Raw genomic sequence first — 15,825 nt, 5'->3', positions numbered from 1 at the left:
TTACTGACTGTATCTCTACTGATGTTAATCCAGCTCCCTCACACTGTCACTCAGTGACCCCTCTCCCCCCAGGGCCCTGTGTTACTGACTGTATCCCTACTGATGTTAATCCAGCTCCCTCACACTGTCACTCAGTAACCCCCCTCCCCCCCACTGCCCTGTGTTACTGACTGTATCTCTACTGATGTTAATCCAGCTCCCTCACACTGTCACTCAGTAACCCCCCTCCCCCCCAGTGCCCTGTGTTACTGACTGTATCTCTACTGATGTTAATCCAGCTCCCTCACACTGTCACTCAGTAACCCCTCTCCCCCCCCCGGGGCCCTGTGTTACTGACTGTATCCCTACTGATGTTAATCCAGCTCCCTCACACTGTCACTCAGTAACCCCTCTCCCCCCCCCCCCCCCCCCCCCCAGTGCCCTGTGTTACTGACTGTATCCCTACTGATGTTAATCCAGCTCCCTCACACTGTCACTCAGTAACCCCTCTCCCCCCCCCGGGGCCCTGTGTTACTGACTGTATCCCTACTGATGTTAATCCAGCTCCCTCACACTGTCACTCAGTAACCCCTCTCCCCCCCAGCGCCCTGTGTTACTGACTGTATCTCTACTGATGTTAATCCAGCTCCCTCACACTGTCACTCAGTAACCCCTCTCCCCGCCAGCACCCTGTGTTACTGACTGTATCTCTGCTGATGTTAATCCAGCTCCCTCACACTGTCACTCAGTAACCCCTGTCCCTCCCAGCGCCCTGTGTTACTGACAGTATCTCTACTGATGTTAATCCAGCTCCCTCGCACTGTCACTCAGTAACCCCTCTCCCCCCCAGTGCTCTGTGTTACTAACTGTATCCCTACTGATGTTAATCTAGCTCCCTAACACTGTCACTCAGTAACCCCTCTCCCCCCCAGCGCCCTGTGTTACTGACTGTATCTCTACTGATGTTAATCCAGCTCCCTCACACTGTCACTCAGTGACCCCTCTCCCCCCAGTGGCCTGTGATACTGACTGTATCTCTGCTTTTGTTAATCCAGCTCCCTCACACTGTCACTCAGTAACCCCTCTCCCCGCTAGCGCCCTGTGTTACTGACTGTATCTCTACTGATATTAATCCAGCTCCATCAGACTGTCACTCAGTAACCCCTCTCCCCCCCAGCGCCCTGTGTTACTGACAGTATCTCTACTGATGTTAATCCAGCTCCCTCACACTGTCACTCAGAAACCCCTCTCCCCCCAGTGCCGTGTGTTACTGACTGTACGTCTACTGATGTCTAGATTAGAGTGGTGCTGGAAAAGCACAGCAGGTCAGGCAGCATCCAAGGAGCAGGAAAATCGACATTTCGGGCAAAAGCCCTTCATCAGGAATACAGGCGGGGTGCCTGCAGAGTGGGGAGATAAATGAGAGGGGGGTGGGGCTGGGGAGAAAGTAGCATAGAGTACAATAGGTGAATGGGGGTTGGGATGGAGGTGATAGGTCAGAGGGGAGGGTGGAGTGGAAGGGTGGGAAGGGAGATTGGCCGGTAGGACAGGTCATGAGGACAGTGCTGAGCTGGGAGGTTGGAGCTGGGGTAAGGTGGGCGGAGGGGAAATGAGGAAGCTGTTGAAGTCCACATTGATGCCCTGGGGTTGAAGTGTTCCGAGGCGGAAGATGAGGCGTTCTTCCTCCAGGCGTCTGGTGGTGAGGGGGCAGCGGTGAAGGAGGCCCAGGACCTCCATGTCCTTGGCAGAGTGGGAAGGGGAGTTGAAATGTTGGGCCACGGGGCGGTGTGGTTGATTGGTGCGGGTGTCCCGGAGATGTTCCCTAAAGCGCTCTGCTAGGAGGCGCCCAGTCTCCCCAATGTAGAGGAGACCTCATCGGGAGCAACGGATACAATAAATGATATTGGTGGATGTGCAGGTAAAACTTTGATGGATGTGGAAGGCTCCTTTGGGGCTTTGGATAGAGGTGAGGGGGGAGGTGTGGGCGCAGGTTTTACAGTTCCTACGGTGGCAGGGGAAGGTGCCAGGATGGGAGGGTGGGTCGTAGGGGGGCGTGGACCTGACCAGGTAGTCACGGAGGGAACGGTCTTTGCGGAAGGCGGAGAGGGGTGGGGAGGGAAATATATCCCTGGTGGTGGGGTCTGTTTGGAGGTGGCGGAAATGTCGGCGGATGATTTGGTTTATGTGAAGGTTGGTAGGGTGGTATGTGAGCACCAGGGGCGTTCTGTCCTTGTTGCGGTTGGAGGGGTGGGGTCTGGGGGCGGAGGTGCGGGATGTGGACGAGATGCGTTGGAGGGCATCTTTAACCACATGGGAAGGGAAATTGCGGTCTTTCAAGAAGGAGGCCATCTGGTGTGTTCTATGGTGGAACTGCTCCTCCTGGGAGCAGATACGGCGGAGGCGGAGGAATTGGGAATACAGGATGGCATTTTTGCAGGAGGTAGGGTGGGAAGAGGTGTAATCCAGGTAGCTGTGGGAGTCGGTAGGTTTGTAAAAAATGTCAGTGTCAAGTCGGTCGTCGTTAATGGAGATGGAGAGGTCCAGGAAGGGGAGGAAGGTGTCAGAGATGGTCCAGGTAAATTTAAGGTCAGGGTGGAATGTGTTGGTGAAGTTGATGAATTGCTCAACCTCCTCGCGGGAGCACGAGGTGGCGGCAATGCAGTCATCAATGTAGTGGAGGAAGAGGTGGGGAGTGGTGCCGGTGTAATTACGGAAGATCAACTGCTCTACGTAGCCAACAAAGAGACAGGCATAACTGGGGCCCATACGTGTGCCCATGGCTACCCCTTTGGTCTGGATTATTATGAACAGTTTCTGAGCTGCTGTTAACCTTCGACTGCCACCGATGATGCCTGTACATGAGCCTTTCACTTTTCTGTTGTTTCCAAGGTGTTGGATATTACCAGGATACTGACTGCAGAGTCAGATCTGTTGGATTGGCGGCAATTCCTGCTCTCAGCTGCTCAGCCGTGGCCTTATCCATCACTTGCTGAACTGCTCAATACCAAGATAAGGTTCCAGGCAGTAGATGTTGCAGATACTGGCTTTGTTACAAAGGAACAGTATGATCAGGTAAAGTCACAGCTCCCAGAGTCTGAAGACACAGCTGTGATGACTGTACAATGTACTCAGACCCGCAACACAGACATCCACCTTAAACTGGCACACAGACCTTTGGCACAGGCCCACAACATGGACTCATACTGCAATCCGGCAACACAGGTCAGGAAACACAACTCCAAACCATTTATAAAGCACCATGCAGGAGGGTGATGGAATACTCCCCTCTTGCCCTGGATGGGGGCAGCTCCAACAACACTTAAGAAGCTCAACACCATCCAGGACAAAGCAGCCCTCACTTGATTGGCACCACATCCACAAACATCCCCTCCCTCCCCCACCGACGCTCAGTAGCAGCAGTGTGTACCAGCTACAAGATACCCTGCAGAAACTCACCAAAGATCCTCAGACAGCACCTTCCAAACCCACGACCACTTCCATCTAGAAGGACAAGGGCAGCAGATACATGGGAACACCACCCCCTGCAAGTTCCCCTCCAAGCCCCTCACCATCCTGACTTGGAAATATATCGCCCGTTCCTTCACTATCGCTGGGTCAGAATCCTGGAATTCCCTCCCTCAGGGCATTGTGGGTCACCCGACAGCCCGTGGACTGCAGCGGGAAGAGAAGGCAGCTCACCCCCACCTTCACAAGGGGCAACTAGGGACGGGGTAATAAATACTGGGTCCCACATCCCACACTTAACACAGGATCAAAACACAATTTGAAGCACATGTACACAATCACAGCCCTGCAACACAAGACCCACAATACACGGTCAAAATACAGGGTCCTCATACAAGGCCCTGTATAATACAATCCACAAAGAGGATGCAGGTAAAGAACGGCAAGGTTTGGCTACCCTGGATGAGAAAAGATATTGAAAGTTTAATCAAAAAGTGAAAGGAAGCATCTCTAAGTTTTGGGAAACTAAGTTTCTAAAATTCACCCCCTAAGGAATGTAAAGGAAGCTGAAGGGAACTTAAGTGAGGAATTAAGAGTTTTAGAAGGGACTATGGGAAAAAGTGAGGACTGCAGATGCTGGAGATCAGAGTCGAGAGTGAGGTGCTGGAAAAGCACAGCAGGTCAGGCAGCATCTAAGGAGCAGGAGAGTCAATGTTTCGGGCATAAGCTCTTCATCAGGAATGTCCTGATGAAATGCTTATGCCCAAAATATTGATTCTCCTGCTCCTCGGATGCTGCCTGACCTGCTGTGCTTTTCCAGCACCACACTCTCGACCCTGAAATATCCTTAGCAAGTAGGATGAAGAAAAGTCCCAAGGCATTTTAGGAGCAAGAATGTATCTAGGGGAAGGGTAGATCCACTTGAGGACAAAGGAGGGAATTTATGCATGGTGTCAGGGCAAGGAAGTGAGGTCCTTAATGAATACATCACATTGGTATTCACTGATGGGAAGGACATGGATGAGGTTAGGTTTAGGGAGGGTACATTGATATTCTAGGACAAGTCAATATTTAGGAGGAGGAAGTATTGGCTGTATTGACAAACATTAAGGTAAATGAATCCCCAGAGCCTGATGGGAACAATTCCAGAACATTGAGGGTGGTAAGGCAGGAGCTTACTGGAGCTTTGACAGAGATATTTATATCCTTGTGATTTTTGAGAAGATTTGTAGCTCAGGTTGAGGTTCAGGTTGTGGGTTTGCTCGCTGAGCTGGAAGGTTTGTTTTCTGACGTTTCGTCACCATACTAGGTAACATCTTCAGTGAACCTCTAGTTGAAGCACTGGTATTCTGTCCTGCTTTCTATGTGTGTGTCTTGGTCTGTTAAGATGGGTGATATAATTTCCTGTCTTTTTCTCAGAGGTTGGTAAATGGGGACCAAATCGATATGTTTATTGATGGAGTTCCGTTTGGAACGCCAGGCCTCTAGGAATTATCGTGCGTGTCTCTGTTTGGCTTGTCCGAGGATGGATGTGTTGTCCCAGTCGAAGTGGCGTCCTTCCTCATCCGTATGTGAGGATACTAGTGAGAGAGGGTCATGTCGTGTTGTGGCTAGTTGATGTTCATGTATCCTGGTGGCTAGTTTCCTGCCTGTTTGTCCAATGTCGTGTTTGTTACAGTCCTTGCATGGTATTTTGTAAATGAGATTCGTTTCACTGGCTGTTGGTACAGGGTCCTTTAGGTTCATCAGTAGCTGTTTCAGTGTGTTGGTAGGTTTGTGGGTTACTATGATGTCAAGGGATCGGAGTAGTCTGGTAATCATCTCTGAGATGTCTTTGATGTATGGTAGTGTGGCTAGAGTCTCAGGGCGTGTTGTGCAGAAACCTTGGCATCATTATATCCCTACCAACCTACCAACACACTGAAACAGTTACCGATGAACCTAAAGGACCCTGTACCAACAGCCAGCGAAACGAATGTCATTTACAAAATACCCTGTATGGACTGTAACAAACACCACATCGGACAGACGGGCAGGGAACTAGCCACCAAAAGACATGAAAAGGCCTGACCCACTCTCACTACATCCTTACATAAGGACGGGGAAGGACACCACTTTGACTGGGGCGACACATACATCCTAGGACAGGTGAAACAGACACGCATGGGAATTCCTCAAGGCCAGGCATTCAAACCGAAACTCCATTAATAAACACATTGATTTGGACCCCAAACTGGAAATGTTATCACCCAACTTAACAGATCAAGACACACAAATAGAAAACAGGTCAGAACATAGTGCTTCACCAGAGGCTCGCTGATGATGTTACCTAGAATGGTGATGAAACGTCTGAAAAGAAACTTTCCAGCTCAGCGAGCAAACCTACATGCTGATTTTTGTATCCTCTTTAACCATAGGCAAAGTCCCAGAAGGCTGGAGAATAGTCAATGTTGTCCCTTTGTTTAAGAAAGTCCACAGGGATAATTCAGGAAATGGTTGGCTAGTGAGCCTTACCTCAGTGGTCAGGAGGTTATTGGAGAAGAATCTCAGGGGCAGGAGTTACTCACATTTGGAGAAGAGTCAGCTTATTACAGGTAGTCAGTGCAGGCCTCCATAAATTTGACTGAGTTTTTAATGGAACTGATGAAGATGATTGACGAAGGTGGGGATGGTGTCTTCATGAACTTTACCGAAGCATTTGAGGAGGTTCCACGTGGTAGACTGGTCCAGAAGGTTATGTCACATGGATTCACAGTGAGTTAGTAAGTTGGATACAAATTGGCTTGGCTATAGAAGACAGAGGATGGTTGAAGAAGGGTGTTTTTCTGACCGGGTGTCCACACAGACCCTACCAAATGCCAAACCAGTGAAACTTGTCAATGAGAGTGAATGGCTGCAGAAGACAGGCCCAGTACAGACAGCTGAGATTAGAGTGGTGCTGGAGAAGTACAGCAGGTCAGGCAGCGTCCGAGGAACGGGTAAATCGATGTTTCGGGCAAAAACCCTTCATCAAAGGGCTCCTGCCTGAAACGTCAATTTTCCTGCTCCTCGGATGCTGCCTGACCTGCTGTGCTTTTCCAGCACCACTCTAATCTTGACTCTGATCTCCAGCATCTGCAGCCCTCACTTTCACCCAGTACCGAGAGCTGCAGAGTTATACTTACACAGGAGCAGTACACAGGTTCACGACACAGAAGCAAGACTAGGTAATCAGACACATTTGCTGTTCCCCATGTGCATCGCAGTAGTCAGTCCCTCCCCCTCACCCATTCTGTTCACAAATGAGGATCTGATTCCCAGTCAGGAACCTCTTGGTAAGGTGGATTGTACTTTGAAAACCCGACTACCCATCGACCACTCTCCCTCCATCTTTGTGTCTCTGTCCCCTTCTCCCATATCGTGTTCCCTCAGTCTCTCTCGGTTCTAACTCTTGTTGGTTTCTGATTGCAGATAGAGCTGTGGTTTCAGGGGGACGATGAGTTTGAGCCACCAGATGATCCGACAGCCCCTCTCCCCTTCCAGAGGCTGAAGCAACTCAAGCAGGTACAGTTCCCTTCAGCAGACCCCACCATCACCTCAGCCTCAGTACCTCACCTTCCTTAAACATTGCCTGACATCCTTTGCCCAGAGGTTCTATTTCCCACCCTCACTTCCCACTGAGGGGAGAGGGACAGCCCCTGCCATCAAAGCTGCATTTGACCAAATGTGACAACAAGGATCCCGAGCAAAACTGGAATCAGTGGGTCAACCAATCAACCAAATCGCCCCGTGGCCCAACATTTCAACTCCCCCTCCCACTCTGCCGAGGATATGGAGGTGCTGGGCCTCCTTCACCGCCGCTCCCTCACCACCAGACGCCTGGAGGAAGAACGCCTCATCTTCCGCCTCGGAACACTTCAACCCCAGGCATCAATGTGGACTTCAACAGTTTCCTCATTTCCCCTTCCCCCACCTCATCCTAGTTTCTAACCTCCAGCAACTCGATCCCCTGACTTGTCCGGACTTGTCCGGACTTGTCTGACCTGCCCAGCTCCTTTTCCACCTATCCACTCCACCCTCTCCTCCCTGACCTATCACCTTCATCTCCTTCCCCACTGACCTATTGTACTCTATGCCACTCTCTCCCCACCCCCACCCTCCTCTAGCTTATCTCTCCACGCTTCAGGCTCTCTGCCTTTATTCCTGATGAAGGGCTTTTGCCCGAAACGTCGATTTTGCCTGTCCTCGGATGCTGCCTGAATTGCTGTGCTCTTCCAGCACCACTGATCCAGAATCTGGAATCAGTGGGTGTCAGGGGGCAAACTCTCTAGTTGTTGTGGTCTGTTCGCCGAGCTGGGAATTTGTGTTGCAGACGTTTCGTCCCCTGTCTAGGTGACATCCTCAGTGCTTGGGAGCCTCCTGTGAAGCGCTTCTGTGGTGTTTCCACCGGCATTTATAGTGGTCTGTCCCTGCTGCTTCCGGTTGTCAGTTTCAGCTGTCCGCTGCAGTGGTCGATATATTGGGTCCAGGTCGATGTGCTTGTTAATTGAATCTGTGGATGAGTGCCATGCCTCTAGGAATTCCCTGGCTGTTCTCTGTTTGGCTTGTCCTATAATAGTAGTGTGGTCCCAGTCGAACTCATGTTGCTTGTCATCTGTGTGTGTGGCTACTAAGGATAGCTGGTCGTATCATTTCGTGGCTAGTTGATGTTCATAGATGCGGACCGTTAGCTGTCTTCCTGTTTGTCCTATGTAGTGTTTTGTGCAGTCCTTGCATGGGATTTTGTACACTACATTAGTTTTGCTCATGCTGGGTATCGGGTCCTTTGTCCTGGTGAGTTGTTGTCTGAGGGTGGCTGTTGGTTTGTGTGCTGTTATGAGTCCTTGTGGTCGCAGCAGTCTGGCTGTCAGTTCAGAAATGTTTTTGATGTATGGTAGTGTGGCTAGTCCTTTGGGTTGTGGCATGTCCTCATTCCGTTGTCTTTCCCATAGGCATCTGTTGATGAAATTGCGCGGGTATCCGTTTTTGGCGAATACATTGTATAGGTGTTCTTCTTCCTCTTTTTGCAGTTCTGGTGTACTGCAGTGTGTTGTGGCTCTTTTGAACAGTGTCTTGATGCAACTCCTTTTGTGTGTGTTGGGGTGGTTTCTCTCATAGTTCAGGACTTGGTCTGAGTGTGAGGCTTTCCTGTATACCTTTGTAGTGAATTCTCCGTTCGGTGTTCTCTATACCATCACGTCTAGGAATGGGAGTTGGTTGTCCTTTTCTTCCTCTCTAGTGAATCGGATTCCTGTGAGTGTGGCGTTGATGATCCAGTGTGTGTTCTCTATTTCTGTGTTTTTAAGGATTACAAAGGTGTCATCCACATATCTGACCCAGAGTTTGGGTTGAATCTGCAGTAAGACTGTTTGTTCTAACCTTTGTATTACCGCTTCTGCTATGAGTCCAGAGATGGGTGAGCCCATGGGTGTGCCGTTGATTTGTTCATATATTTGGTTGTTGAATGTGAAGTGTGCTGTGAGGCACAGGTCCAGTAGTTTCTCTAATGGAGAATTCACCACAAAGGTATACAGGAAATCCACACACACAGACCAAGTCCTGAACTACGAAATCAACCACCCCAACACACACAAAAGAAGTTGCATCAAGACACTATTCAAAAGGGCCACAACACACTGCAGTACACCAGAACTGCAAAAAGAGGAAGCTTAAGCTAGGACAAATGTTCGGCACAACAGAAGGGCCTGTTCTGTGCTGTATTGGTCTATATTCTATGTTCTAAGAACACCTCTACAATGTATTCGCCAAAAACGGATACCCCCGTAATTTCATCAACAGATGCCTAAGGGAAAGACAACGGAATGAGGACATGCCACAACCCAAAGGACTAGCCACACTACCATACATCAAAAGCATTTCCGAACTGACAGCCAGACTACTGCGACCACTAGGACTTATAACAGCACACAAACCAACAGCCACGCTCAGACAACAACTCACCAGAACGAAGGACCCGATACCCAGCATGAGCAAAACTAATGTAGTGTACAAAATCCCATGCAAGGACTGCACAAAACACAGCTAACGATCCGCATCCATGAACACCAACTAGCCACGAAACGACATGACCAGCTATCCTTAGTAGCCACACACGCAGATGACAAGCAACATGAGTTCGACTGGGACAACACTATTATTCTAGGACAAGCCAAACAGAGAACAGCCAGGGAATTCCTCGAGGCATGGCACTCATCCACTGATTCAATCAATAAGCACATCGACCTGGACCCAATATACTGGCCACTGCAGCGGACAGCTGGAACTGACAACCGGAAGTGGCAGAGACAAACCACTATAAATGCTGGAGGAAACATCACAGAAGCGCTTCACAGGAGACTCCCAAGCACTGAGGATGTCACCTAGACAGGGGTCGAAACGTCTGCAACACAAATTCCCAGCTCGGCGAACAGAACCACAACAACGAGCACCCGAGCTACAAATTTTCTCCCAAGCTTTGAAAACTCTCTAGTGGTTAGAGTCATACCTGACACATAGGGAGATGATTGTAATTGTTGGAGATCAGTCATCTCAGCTCCAGGACATCGCTGCAGGAGTCCCTCAGGGGAGTGTCCTCGGCCCAACCACCTTCAGCTGCTTCATCAATGACCTTCCCTCCACCATAAGGTCAGAAGTGGGGATGTTCCCTGATGATCGCACAATGTTCAGCACCGTTCACAACTCTTCAGATACTGAAGCAGTCCATGTTCTAATACAAGAGCTGCACAATATCCAGGCTTGGCAAGTGGCAAGTAATATTCGTGCTACACAAATGCCAGGCTATGACCATCACCAATAAGAGACAATCTGACCACCGTCTCTTGACTGAATCCCCCACTATCAACATCCTTGGGCTTTCCATTGACCAGAAACTCAACTGGACTGACCACATAAAAAGAGTGGCTATGAGAGCAGGTCAGAGGCTGGGAATACTGCGATGAGTAACTCACCTCCTGACTCCCCAAAGCCTATCCACCATCTACAAGGTACAAGGCAGGAGGGTGATGGAATACTCCCTGCTTTCCCTGGATGGGGGCAGCTCCAACAACACTCAAGAAGCTCGACACCATCCAGGACAAAGCAGCCGCTTGATTGGCACCACATCCACAAACATCCCCTCCCTCCCCCACCGACCCTCAGTAGCAGCAGTGTGTACCAGCTACAAGATGCACTGCAGAAACTCACCAAAGGTCCTCAGACAGCACCTTCCAAACCCCATGACCACTTCCATCTAGAAGGACAAGGGCAGCAGATACATGGGAACACCACCCCCTGCAAGTTCCCCTCCAAGCCCCTCACCATCCTGAGTCAGAAATATATCGCTGTTCCTTCAGTGTCACTGGGTCAGAATCCTGGAATTCCCTCCCTCAGGGCATTGTGTATCAATCCACTTCACCTGGACTGCAGCGGGTCAAGAAGGCAACTCACCCCCACCTTCTCAAGGGGCAACTAGGGACGGGCAGTAAATACTGGCCTGGCCAGCATCGCCCCCATCGCATGGATTAATCTCTAAAACAAAATGGAGCGGCTGGGAGATCAACAAGATATTGAAAGGAGCATTGTGAACTGTGAGGAGAGTAGTGTGGAATTCCAAAAGGACAACTATGAGGAAAAGCTGTTGGCAGACAAGTGACAGTGAAAGGTGGGGAGAGCATTAATTTGGCATGAAGAATGTGTAGAGGGAATGGGAAATAAAGAATACAAGACTGAAGAGAATTCAAGAGCAAAGAGACCTGGGGGTGTACGTGCACAACTGGTTGAAGTGGTTGGAAGGGTCAGGATAATAACAACCTCAGCTTCATCAAGAGGTGAACTTAAGTGCAACAACAGCAGAGGGAAGCAAAGCCTGCAGGTGCCACAGGTCTGAAACAACAAGGACAGAAAACGCTGGAGAAACTCAGCAGCTCTGGCAGCATCTGTGGGGCGGGGGGGGGGGGGGGGGGAGAGAGAGGGAGAGTCAATGTTTTGAGTCCGGTGGCCTGCCATTGCAAACTAAAAATTCGGCCAAAGCTGCACAATTTCTCCAGCAATTTCTGTTTTTGTTTGTAACAGCAGATTATGATTTGTCTGTGTCAAACTCCTGTAGAACATGATGTGGTACCGTACACCATTACTGTTTCCCATAACCCCGACCCACCCACACCCCCGACACCACACACAGTACTATATACCCCAGCCCTTTGTCTATACTCAGTACTGTCTCCAAGCTGCCTTTTAACTGGACATCCTTTCCCTGTGCCTCACTCTCGCCCCCTCCCCTCTCCATTACCTGTGCCTCACCCTCTCCCCTCTCCCTTACCTGTGCCTCTACCCTCGCCCCTCTCCCCTCTCCCTTACCTGTGCCTTACCCTCGCCCCTCTCCCCTCTCCCTTACCTGTGCCTCACCCTCGCCCCCCTCCCCTCTCCCTTACCTGTGCCTCTACCCTCTATCTGCTCCATGTGCTGGCATTCCCCTCTCGGCGTGCGGATCTCTCACACACTGCCTGTTTGGCTCTAGGCTTTCTTCACTCTGTTTGCTGACGAGAGCCGCTCTCCGCCCGAACTGGAATACAACAACATGCTGCTGTACTTTGCAGCTCACCGTGACCCAGCCCAGGGATTCCACCGGTCACTCAGTCTGGCTGCAGGAACAACCCTGACCTGGAATCCAGAGCCAGACTCCACCACACTCTGGGTGAGCACTGTCCTCTGCTGGGAGTGTGTGATGGGGGACAGTGTAGAGGCAGCTTTACTCTGTATCTAACCCCGTGCTGTCTCTGTCCCTGGGGGTGATTGATGGGGGACAGTGTAGAGGAAGCTTTACTCTGTATCTAACCCCGTGCTGTCTCTGTCCCTGGGGGTGGTTGATGGGGGACAGTGTAGAGGGAGCTTTACTCTGTATCTAACCCCGTGCTGTCTCTGTCCCTGGGGGTGATTGATGGGGGACAGTGTAGAGGAAGCTTTACTCTGTATCTAACCCCGTGCTGTCTCTGTCCCTGGGGGTGGTTGTTGGGGGACAGTGTAGAGGGAGCTTTACTCTGTATCTAACCCCGTGCTGTCTCTGTCCCTGGGGGTGATTGATGGGGGACAGTGTAGAGGAAGCTTTACTCTGTATCTAACCCCGTGCTGTCTCTGTCCCTGGGGGTGGTTGATGGGGGACAGTGCAGGGGGAGCTTTACTCTGTATCTAACCCCGTGCTGGGAGTGTTTGATGGGGACAGTGTAGAGGGAGCTTTACTCTGTATCTAACCCCGTGCTGGGAGTGTTTGATGGGGACAGTGTAGAGGGAGCTTTACTCTGTATCTAACCCCGTGCTGTCCCTGTCCTGGGAGTGTTTGATGGGGGGACCGTGCAGAGGGAGCTTTACTCTGTATCTAACCCCGTGCTGTCCCTGTCCTGGGAGTGTTTGATGGGGGGACAGTCTAGAGAGAGCTTTACTTTCGGTTTAAAAGAGTAGAGACCAATTTAACGACAATCCATTTATAATCTTCTGATCCAGTCTGAACCATATATTGATCGGCCGTCTGTAAGGGAGAGTCCAAGTGTTCTCGATGCCCCTCCTGATGAAGCTGAGATGGTGCCAATATACGCACTGTTTCAGATCCTGACCCATGGGGTTGCCAAGACTGAGGACACGCATCGCCATAGCAACAAGTATGAAACAGAACAGCTTTACTGCAAGGTAGGTAACACGACAGAGATACAGGCTTCACTCCTGTAGCAAGGAGTTACCGGTCACTCACTACAGGTCATACTCACTGAACCCTGTGATTGATCACTGAGTCCAGTGATTGGTCACTGAACCCTGTGATTGGTCACTGAGTCCAGTGATTGGTCACTGAACGCTGTGATTGGTCACTGAGTCCTGTGATTGGTCAGTGAACGCTGTGATTGGTCACTGAGTCCTGTGATTGGTCAGTGAACCCTGTGATTGGTCACTAAACCCTGTGATTGGTCACTGAGTCCTGAGATTGGTCACTGAACGTGAGATTGGTCACTGAGTCCTGTGATTGATCACTGAACCCTGAGATTGGTCACTGAGTCCTGTGATTGATCACTGAACCCTGAGATTGGTCACTGAGTTCTGTGATTGGTCACTGAACCCTGTGATTGGCCACTGAGTCCAGTGATTGGTCACTGAACCCTGAGATTGGTCACTGAGTACTGTGATTGGTCACTGAACCCTGTGATTGGTAACTAAGTCCTGAGATTGGTCACTGAACCTGAGATTGGTCACTGAGTCCTGTGATTGATCACTGAACCCTGAGATTGGTCACTGAGTACTGTGATTGGTCACTGAACCCTATGATTGATCACTAAGTCCTGTGATTGATCACTGAACCCTGAGATTGGGGGGGCAGGAGCAAGAGCAGGGGCAGGGGCAGGGGCAGGGGCAGGGGCAGGGGCAGGGGCAGGGGGAGCTGGGTGTGTATGTGCACAGATCATTGAAGGTGTCAGGATACATGGAGAGAGCAGGGAATAAATCACACAGTGTCCTCAGCTTTATTAATAGGGGCAGAGAGTACAAGAGCGAGGAGGTGATGGGGAACTTGTACAAGACTCTGTTTGACCCCAGCTGGAGGATTGGGGACAGTTGTGGGGGCCACGTTATAGGGAAGATGTGAGTGGTTCGGAGAGAGTATGGGGGTGGTTTACAGGAATGGTTCCATTCTTACAAAGGAGGTCCGTTCCTGGTAAAAGGAAAAAGAATGACAAACACATATGAGGAAAGGCTGAGAGACTTGGGTCTGTTCTCATTGGAGAGAAGAAGGGCGGCACGGTGGCACAGTGGTTAGCACTGCTGCCTCACAGCGCCTGAGACCCGGGTTCAATTCCCGCCTCAGGCGACTGACTGTGTGGAGTTTGCACGTTCTCCCCGTGTCTGCCTGGGTTTCCTCCGGGTGCTCCGGTTTCCTCCCGCAGCCCAAAGATGTGCAGGTCAGGTGAATTGGCCATGTTAAATTGCCCGCAGTGTTAGGTAAGGGGTAAATGTAGGGGTATGGGTGGGTTTCGCTTCGGCGGGTCGGTGTGGACTTGTTGGGCCGAAGGGCCTGTTTCCACACTGTAATCTAATGTAATCTAATCTAAGGCTAAAAGGGGGTTTGATAGAGACATACAAGATGATAGAGGATTAGACAGGGTAGACAGTGAAAGTCTTTTTCCTAGGATGATGATGTCAGCTTGTATGAGGGGGTATAGCTACAAATTGAGGGATGATAGATTTAAGACAGATGGCAGAGGCAGGTTCTTTACTCAGAGAGTGGTAAGGGTGTGGAATGCCCCACCTCCTAATGTAGTTAACTCAGCCACATTAGGGAGATTTAAACAATCCTTAGATAAGCACATGGATGATTTTGGGATAGTGTAGGGGGACGAGCTGAGAATAGTTCACAGGTCGGCGCAACATCGAGGGCCGAAGGGCCTGTTCTGCGCTGGATTGTTCGATGTTCTGTGTTCTATGAAAGTGATTTGCCGAGGGAGCAAATCAGGATTATGACATTGAAATAGAGGATCAGCCGTGGCCATACTGAAGGATGTGGCTGGTTTAAAGGGCCGAATGGCCGGCTGCTGCTGCTAGTTTTTTTTGGGAGTGCCAGTGTTTGTCAGTTCACTGGGTGATGTCCTGTGCCATGGCCTGTCCTGCCTGAGCAGACACACAGGCATACCCAGCCATGGTCAGCTCACCAGACCCCAGCGGATGACGAGGTTCCCTTGCATTTGCTGATTGTGATGTTCTCTGTCATTCCCAAACAAAGCACTCACTCTGACCCTTTCTTTTCTCTTGCAGCAATTAACTCAGGTGTACAAAGACTTGGGATCAAAGAACTTTGAAGCTGTTCCATTTCAGATTTTACTGAGGCATCCGTTCATCATGGACCTGATAAATAATCCTCTCAAATTTACCCTGCCTGTAAGGAGAGACCTCTGTCATTCTCATTGTCTGCCTGCCTTTGTCTCTATCTCTCTCTGTCTCTGTCTGTCTGTCTGTCTCTCTCTCTCTCTCTATCTCACTCTCTCTTTCTCTCTGTATATATCTCTCTCTCTCTATCTGTGTATCTCTCTCTCTGTATCTCTCTCTCTCCCTGTATCTCTCACTCTCTCTCTCTCTGTGTATCTCTCTCTCTCTCTCTCTCTGTGTATCTCTCTCTCTCTCTCCCTGTGTATCTCTCTCTCTCTCTGTGTATCTCTCTCTCTCTCTCTCCCTGTGTATCTCTCTCTCTCTCTCTCTCTCTCTGTGTATCTCTCTCTCTCTCTCTCTGTGTATCTCTCTCTCTCTTTCTCTCTCTCTGTGTAACTCTCTCTCTCTCTCTCTCTGTGTGTATCTCTCTCTCTCTCTCTGTGTGTATCTCTCTCTCTCTCTCTGTGT

The 15,825-nt window shown here is 50.2% G+C and overlaps 2 protein-coding genes across 2 annotated transcripts in view; one reads left to right on the top strand and one right to left on the bottom strand.

Moving 5' to 3' along the window:
• LOC122558013 (ciliogenesis and planar polarity effector 1-like) overlaps positions 1 to 15,825 on the bottom strand; it is a 445,779-nt gene that overhangs the window by 94,587 nt on the left and 335,367 nt on the right. The window lies entirely within an intron of this gene.
• The window catches only part of spef2 (sperm flagellar and cilia associated 2), an 894,484-nt gene that overhangs the window by 871,636 nt on the left and 7,023 nt on the right, over positions 1 to 15,825 (top strand). Inside the window, exons 33-37 of the mRNA XM_087994173.1 lie at positions 2,869 to 3,051; positions 6,895 to 6,987; positions 11,978 to 12,154; positions 12,958 to 13,140; positions 15,247 to 15,369. Of these exons, the coding sequence (XP_087850299.1) occupies positions 2,869 to 3,051; positions 6,895 to 6,987; positions 11,978 to 12,154; positions 12,958 to 13,140; positions 15,247 to 15,369 (759 nt within the window). The remainder of the gene's footprint in view (positions 1 to 2,868; positions 3,052 to 6,894; positions 6,988 to 11,977; positions 12,155 to 12,957; positions 13,141 to 15,246; positions 15,370 to 15,825) is intronic.

The sequence above is a fragment of the Chiloscyllium plagiosum genome, unplaced genomic scaffold (genome assembly GCF_037043375.1).
Source record: "Chiloscyllium plagiosum isolate Xiang-an unplaced genomic scaffold, Cpla_swu_hap1 HiC_scaffold_2, whole genome shotgun sequence".
Lineage (NCBI taxonomy): Eukaryota > Metazoa > Chordata > Chondrichthyes > Orectolobiformes > Hemiscylliidae > Chiloscyllium > Chiloscyllium plagiosum.
This window is presented reverse-complemented; position numbering and strand designations above follow the sequence as displayed.